Source organism: Scylla paramamosain, chromosome 2 (genome assembly GCF_035594125.1).
Source record: "Scylla paramamosain isolate STU-SP2022 chromosome 2, ASM3559412v1, whole genome shotgun sequence".
Classification (NCBI taxonomy): Eukaryota; Metazoa; Arthropoda; class Malacostraca; order Decapoda; family Portunidae; genus Scylla; species Scylla paramamosain.
Genome location: NC_087152.1, coordinates 27,306,473 through 27,313,702, shown reverse-complemented (window position 1 = coordinate 27,313,702; position 7,230 = coordinate 27,306,473). Strand labels below are relative to the sequence as shown.

General features: G+C 43.4%; 2 protein-coding genes across 2 annotated transcripts; both read right to left on the bottom strand.

Annotated features, from left to right (window-relative positions):
* Positions 1-733: 733 nt before the first annotated feature.
* Positions 734-3,626, bottom strand: LOC135107379 (cilia- and flagella-associated protein 251-like). Its single transcript, XM_064017161.1, has 2 exons — positions 3,488-3,626; positions 734-1,446 (listed from the first exon to the last, which is right to left on the bottom strand). Exons 1-2 carry the CDS (start codon positions 3,624-3,626, stop codon positions 734-736), a joined length of 852 nt encoding a protein of 283 aa, XP_063873231.1.
* A 953-nt stretch (positions 3,627-4,579) lies between these two features.
* On the bottom strand, positions 4,580-5,776 carry LOC135107375 (glutamic acid-rich protein-like). The gene has a single exon (XM_064017150.1). It carries the CDS (start codon positions 5,774-5,776, stop codon positions 4,580-4,582), a length of 1,197 nt encoding a protein of 398 aa, XP_063873220.1.
* Positions 5,777-7,230: the final 1,454 nt, after the last annotated feature.

Here is a 7,230-nt window from a genome sequence, read left to right as displayed (position 1 = left end):
GAAACTCCATCCTTCTCTTTTTCTTCCGATTCTTCATTCTTCTCTTTGTCTTTCAATTCTTCATCCTTCTCTTTGACTTCTGATTCTTCATCTTTCTCTTTGTATTCCAATTATTCATCCTTCTCTTTCTCTCCCGATATTCTTCAACCTTCTCTTTGTCGTCTGATTCTTCATCCTTCTTTTTGTCTTCCAAATCTTCATCATTCTTTTTGTCTCCCGATTCTTCATCCTTCTCGTTCTCTTCCTATTCTTTCATCCTTTTCTTTGTCTCCCGATTCTTCATCATTGTCTTTTTCTTCCGATTCTTCATCCTTCTCTCTGTCTTCCCATTCTTCATCCTTCTCTTTGTATCCTGATTCTCCATTCTCTTTGTCTTCCGATTTTTCACTCTTCTCTTTGTCTTCTGATTCTTCATCCTTCTCTTTTTCTTCCAAATCTTCATCCTTCTCTTTGTATTTGAATTCTTCATCGTCATCATCTTTCATTTTCTTTTCACGTTGTTTAAAGTCTTTTTCATCTTCTTCTTGTCTCTTCCTTTTCTCATGTTTCTTTTCGTGCCGCTCTTCCTCATCATTCCTTTCGTCTTCGGAGTCTTCTTTTTCTCTTCTCATTGTCTTTTCACGTTGTCTAAACTCTTCTTCATTCTCATCCTCTTTCTTTCTTTTGTCAGGCCTCTTTTTGGGCCGGTCTTCATCATGATCTTCCTTTTCAGACTCTTTTTCCTCTTCATGTTCTACCCCCTCTTCATCCTCCTCCTCTTCCTCGTCTTCGGAGGAGGATTCGCTCTCGGCCTCCACGTCTGACTCTTTTCGTCGCTGGAAGAGTCACTCGTCGTCTCAGAATCGGGCTCGTAGTCGGACTCTTGCTGGTGGAAAGACTCTGATTCAGACTCTTCCTCAGATGGAGTCTCCAGCTCGGACGATTCCTCGGACTCGTAGTCGCTGCAGGAACCGGAGCCTTCATCCGTCTCCACCTCGTAATCTGAGTCGTGTTCATACGCCCAGTACACGCGTTCCTCTTCCTCGTCAGAACTCTCTTCCGTGCATTCGTTTTCCTCGTTGCTCTCTTCCTCAGGAACATCATCCTGCAAGTCTTCGTCGTCATCGTCACTTCGGTAGCTTGTTCCTTGCCGTCGCCGCCTTCTCTGATACCTCTTCCGCCTCTGTTCTTCCTGCTTCCTTCTCCACTTGTCCTTCCGCTGTTCTCTGTGATGGGTCTCCTCTTGACGCCCTTCTTCCCTCTTCCTCTTGTGTTCCCTCTGCCTGCAGCTCTCGTCCCTCTTCCTCTTGTTCTCTCGCTGGCGTAACTCCCTGTCGTACGCGGCCCTCTTCTTGTGGTCGCAGAGCGTCTCCACGGCGGCCTGGATACGCTGGAACTTTGCCGTCGCCTCCCGCACGCTGCCCGGGTTCTTGTCCGGGTGGTGGAGGAGGGCGAGCCGCCGGTACACTTTGCGGATTTCCTCGGCCTATCTTGATTGTGTTTGGATTGTCTGAGGTACTCACCCCCAATGTTTGGCATGATTAGGGGATTGAAAGTTACTTAGAGAAAGAGGTAGGAGTTAGTGGCGGGGGAGAGAGTGCCCCCTCATGTTTTCCGCCAATCAGCATTTACATTACCATTGCGTCTGCCACCAATCACTTTTCTCTTTTCAACATCACCACCACTACCACCGCAACCACTTCTATATCTAATATTACTGTTAGTACTTCTAATAGTATTACTACCACTACTACTAATAATAATACGACTACTACTACTACTACTACTACTACTACTACTACTACTACTACTACTACTACTACTACTACTACTACTATTACTACTACTACTACTACTACCATAACTATTTCTACTATTACTACTAATACTAATACTAAAAGTAGTACGACCACCTATCTAATTACTACTACTGCTAATGCGACTACTACTACTACTGATGCTACTACTACCACCACTACTATTACTATTACTACTGCTACTACTACCAATACTACTACTACCCTCTTAAAATTGTTCAGTACAATTTCAAAGTTTCTTTTTTCACCTTTCCGTCATGTCAGTCCACACAGTTTTCTATTTTCGTATGTTCACGCTTTGTTTTCCATGTTTTACCGTGAGATTTCAAGTAATCATTTTCATATGCCACAAATCGATAATTTTTCTCCATCTCGCAACACCACATACCCTCCCACTGCTTTATAAGTGCCTTTCAATATATTTAGTGTTGTTTCATATTTTTCTTACACTTCCATCACTTTAAACCTCATAATGCATAACACCAACAAATAATTTACGTCCCTCATTACTTTATACTATCATTACATTCCACCTGCCATTACTTTACACTTCCCATTAACATTTCACTACCACTACTGAACGTCTCTCATTTTACACGTTACTTTTCTTTAGAGATTTCATCCTTCCTCACCGGCCATTACTTAACACATCTCCAGACTCAGAAGATCACGTTCCTCATAATTTTTAGATTACTTCCATGTTCACAGATCAGCTGCTTGTGTGTGTGTGTGTGTGTGTGTGTGTGTGTGTGTGTGTGTGTGTGTGTGTGTGTGTGTGTGTGTGTGTGTGTGTGTGTGTGTGTGTGTGTGTGTGTGTGTGTGTGTGTGTGTGTGTGTGTGTGTGTGTGTGTGCGTGTGTGTGTGTGTGTGTCAGTGTGTCTCTGTGTGTGTGTATGTGATCAGATATATTATGCAAAGTATTTCAAATATTTGACAATTTTCCTCTGAAGAGAGATGAGTGTAATTCTAAGTAGCTTTTTCTTTAGCCAAGGAGCCGTGTGTGACGGTTGAAAGAAGTCGTATATGGTCGTGTGAGTGTAACTTGAACTTAGTAATAAAAGATAAATAAAGATTATGAAATTCAACGTGTTTCCTTCAACCCACAAATGCGTTTTTACAAGTTTTGGAAAGCAAGAACATCGTGCGACATGGAAACACGACATTACGACCCTACGACATGTTGATCTTAAGACTCTTCATCATCCTCTTTCTGTCTTTATTGATAATCGTCCTCTTCGTTTTCCCACTCTTCATCTTTTTCCTTATCTCTTTATTGGTCTTTCTTTTCTTCGTTTTCCGACTCTTCATTATCCTCTTTGTTTCTTTATTGTTCTTCCTTCTCTTCGTCCTCCGACTCTTCTCCGCCTCTTCTTATTATCATTTCGCGTTGCCTAAATTCTTTTACATCACTCTCCTGTCACTTTCTTTTGTCATGCCTGTCCTCGCGAGGCCCTTTTCCATCATTCTCTTCTTTCTCAGTCTCCTCATTTTTTTTCATGTCCAGAGGAAGCGTCACCCTCTGCATCCTTCGCTTCTTCCTCTTATTCGGGAGATTTATTACTCTTTGCATCCTTCTCTCCCTCCTCTTCTTCGGAAGATATTCCACTCTCTGCATCCTTCTCTTAATCCTCTTCTTCGGGGATAATATCACTCACTGCATCCTTCTCTTCCTCTTCTTCAAGGATTCCCACTCTCTGCATCCTTCTCTTCCTCCTCTTCCTCGGGGGACATTCCACTCTCTGCATCCTTCTCTTCCTCATCTTCGGGGGACATTCCACTCTCTGCATCCTTCTCTTCCTTCTCTTCTTTGGGAGATATTCCACTCTGCATCCTTCTCTTCCTCCTCTTTTTCGGGAGATATTCCACTCTGCATCCTTCTCTTTCTCTTCTTCTTCAGGAGATATTCCACTCTGCATCCTTCTTTTTCTCTTCTTCTTCAGGAGATATTCACTCTGTATCCTTCTCTTCCTCCTCTTCTTCGGGAGATATACCACTCTCTGCATCCTTCTCTTTTTCTTCTTCGGGAGATATTCTACTCTCTGTATCCTTCTCTTCCTCCTCTTCTTCGAGGGATATTTAACTCTACATCCTTCTCTTCCTCCTCTTTAGAGGTGGATCACTCTCTGCATCCTTCTCTTCCTCCTCTTCTTCGGAGGATTAGCCACTCTCTGCATCCTTCTTTTCGTCCTCTTCGAGAGAGAGACATGTGCGTCATTCTGGGCCTTCTCTTCCTCCTCCTCTTCGTCGTCCTCTTCGGAGGCGGCACGGCGTCGCTCTCTGTCTCCACGTCTTAGACGGAGTCCCTATAAGAGTCACACAGCTCAGCCTCGCCTTTTCTTCTTACTGGCGCCTTCCTTATCGCTGCTCAGCTTTCGTTTCTATTTCTTCTTCCACCCGTCCTTTTCCTCTTCTTCTTCCTCCTTCTCGAAGTGAGTGGTCGCTTCCCATTTAGAGTTTGACTCCTCTTCCGCCTCCTCTTCTGTCCAATCAATTTCGCTCTGGGATTGCTCATCTTCGTGTTTGGAATCTTCCTCTTCTTCTTAGTCTTCCACGTCTTCCTCTTCGGATTCTTCCTCTTTCTCATCTTTGTCTTCAGACTCTTCTTCCTTCTCTTCTTCTTCGTAGTTTTCATCCTATTCTTCGTCTTTAAACTCATCGACATTCTCTTCGTCTTCTGATTCTTCATCCTTCTCTTTGTTTTCCGATTCTTCATCCTTCCCTTTGTTTTCCGATTCTTCATCCTTCTCTTTGTTTTCCGATTCTTCATCCTTCTCTTTGTCCCCTCATTCTTCATCCTTCTCTTTGTCTTCCCATTCTTCATCCTTCGCTTTGTTTTCTGATTCTTTATCCTTCTCTTTCTCTTCTGATTCTTCTTCCTTCTCTTTGTATTCGAAATCTTCATCATCATCTTTCATTTTCTTTTCACGTTGTTTAAACTCTTCTTCATCTTCGTCTTGTCTCTTCCTTTTCTCAAGTCTCTTTTCGTGCCGCTCTTCCTCATCATTCCTTTCGTCTTCGGACTCTTCCTTGTCTCTCCTCATTTTCTTTTCACGTTGTCTAAACTCTTCTTCATCCTCATCCTCTTTCTTTCTTTTGTTATGCCTCTTCTCGGGCCGATCTTCATCATGATCTTCCTTTTCAGACTCTTTCTCCTTTTCATGTTCTGTCCACTCTTCCCCCTCCTCCTCCTCCTCCTCCTCCTCCTCCTCCTCCTCGTCGTCGTCTTCGGAGGAGGATTCGCTCTCGGCCTCAACGTCTGACTCTTCGTCGCTGGAAGAGTCACTCGTCGCCTCGGACTCGGGGTCGTAGTCGGAGTCTTGCTGGTGGAAAGACTCTGGCTCAGACTCTTCCTCAGATGGAGTCTCCATCTCAGACGATTCCTCGGACTCGTAGTCGCTGCAGGAACCGGAGCCTTCATCCTTCTTAGCCTCGTAATCTGAGTCGTGTTCATACGCCCGGTACACGCGTTCCTCTTCCTCGTCAGAACTCTCTTCCGTGCATTCGTTTTCCTCGTTGCTCTCTTCCTCAGGAACTTCATCTTGCATGTCTTCGTCGTCATCGTCACTTCGGTAGCTTGTTCCTTGCCGTCGCCGCCTTCTCTGATGCCTCTTCCGCCTCTCTTCTCCCTGCTTCCTTCTCCACTTGTCCTTCCGCTGTTCTCGGTGATGGGTCTCCTCTTGACGCCCTTCTTCCCTCTTCCTCTTGTGTTCCCTCTGCCTGCAGCTCTCGCCCCTCTTCCTCTTGCTCTCTCGCTGGCGTAACTCTCTGTCGTACACGACCCTCTTCCTGTGGTCGCAGAGCGTCTCCACGGCGGCCTGGATACGCTGGAACTTTGCCGTCGCCTCCCGCACGCTGCCCGGGTTCTTGTCCGGGTGGTGGAGGAGGGCGAGCCGCCGGTACACTTTGCGGATTTCCTCGAGCGTGGCACCGCGGCTCACGCCGAGGAGCTTGTAATAGTCGCTGTCTTCACTTGATGCCATTGGTACCTATCTTGATTGTGTTTGGAATGTCTGAGGTACTCACCCCCAATGTTTGGCATGATTAGGGGATTGAAAGTTACTTGGATAAAGAGGTAGGAGTTAGTGGTGGGGGAGAGAGCGCCTCCTCATGTTTTCCGCCAATCAGCATTCACATTACCATTGCGTCTGCCACCAATCACTTTTCTTTTTAGCACAACCACCACCACTGCCACCTATTATTACTGCTACTAGTCGTATTACTACTACCAGTTATAAGAATATGTCTTCTATTCCTCCTACTATTACTACTATTGCAACTACTACTACTACTACAACCACTATTACTATTGTTTTTACTACTACTAATACTACAAATACTGCAATTACTACTACTCCTAATGCAGCTACTACTGCTACTGATTCTACTACTACTACTACGACTATGACTACTATTCTAGTAACTTGATTATTTAGTATAACTTTAAAGTTTCTTTTTCCACCTTTCCGTCATTTCAGTCCACACAATTTTCTGTTTTCCTAAGTTCAGGCTTTGTTTTCCATGGTTTACCGTGAAATTTCAAATAATCACTTTCATATTCCACAAGTTGATTATCATTTTCATCTTGCAACACCCCATACACTCCCTCTGCTTTATAAGCGCCTTGATTTGTCCTTCCTATTGTTTTACATTTTTCTTACACTTCCATCACTTTATACATCATAATGCATAACACCAACAAATACTTTATGTCCCCCATTACTTTATACTACCATTACATTCCACCTGCCATTACTTTACACCTCTCATTAACATTTCACTATCAGTGTTGTACATCTCTTATTGCTTAACACCTTACTTTACTTTACTGACTCCATTGTTTCTCACCTGCCATTACTTAACACATCTCCAGACTCAGAAGTACTTTTTTAGATCACTTCAAGCTCACAGGTTAGCTGTTTATGTATTTTTTTCCCGCGTGTCCTCTTCCTTCTCTTCCTTTCCTTCTCTTCCTCCCTTCATCATTCTAATGTGATTTATCTTTTTCCTAGTCTCTTTTTATTTTGTTGCCCTGCTCCTCTTTTTTATGTTTCTCTTTTTCTTTCTTTTGTCCTTCCTTCCATTTCCTTTCATTTATTTACTTACTTAATTAATTTATTTTATTTATTTATTTTATTTATTTTATTTTTTTCGCTTTCCATGACCTCAGTATTTATTTTTTCTATCGATGCCTCTTTTCCTCCGTTACATCAGCGAATTCTCCTCTGCTCGTTTCAATTTCAATTCTTTCCTTTCCGATAGTACCATTCTTTCTGATTGAGACGCAGAAAAGATTTCGGTAATTTGATATCCACTCAAGATCAGGCAGGTTATAAGGTTCAATCTCTATTGGTTGTGAGAGATGAAGGGATGGGACAGAACGGCCTAGGTTAGACCGGTTTCTGACAAACCCAAGTTAGGAAACATTTTGAGGCAT

Excerpts from the sequence above, each read along its gene's own strand:
- LOC135107375 (XM_064017150.1), bottom strand. The coding sequence starts at position 5,776 with ATGGCATCAAGTGAAGACAGCGACTATTACAAGCTCCTCGGCGTGAGC.
- LOC135107379 (XM_064017161.1), bottom strand. The coding sequence starts at position 3,626 with ATGCAGAGTGGAATATCTCCCAAAGAAGAGAAGGAAGAGAAGGATGCA. Across the intron at positions 1,447-3,487 it reads GGAAGAGAAGGATGCAGAGA|TGTACCGGCGGCTCGCCCTC; the intron begins GTGGGAATCCTT and ends AAATCCGCAAAG.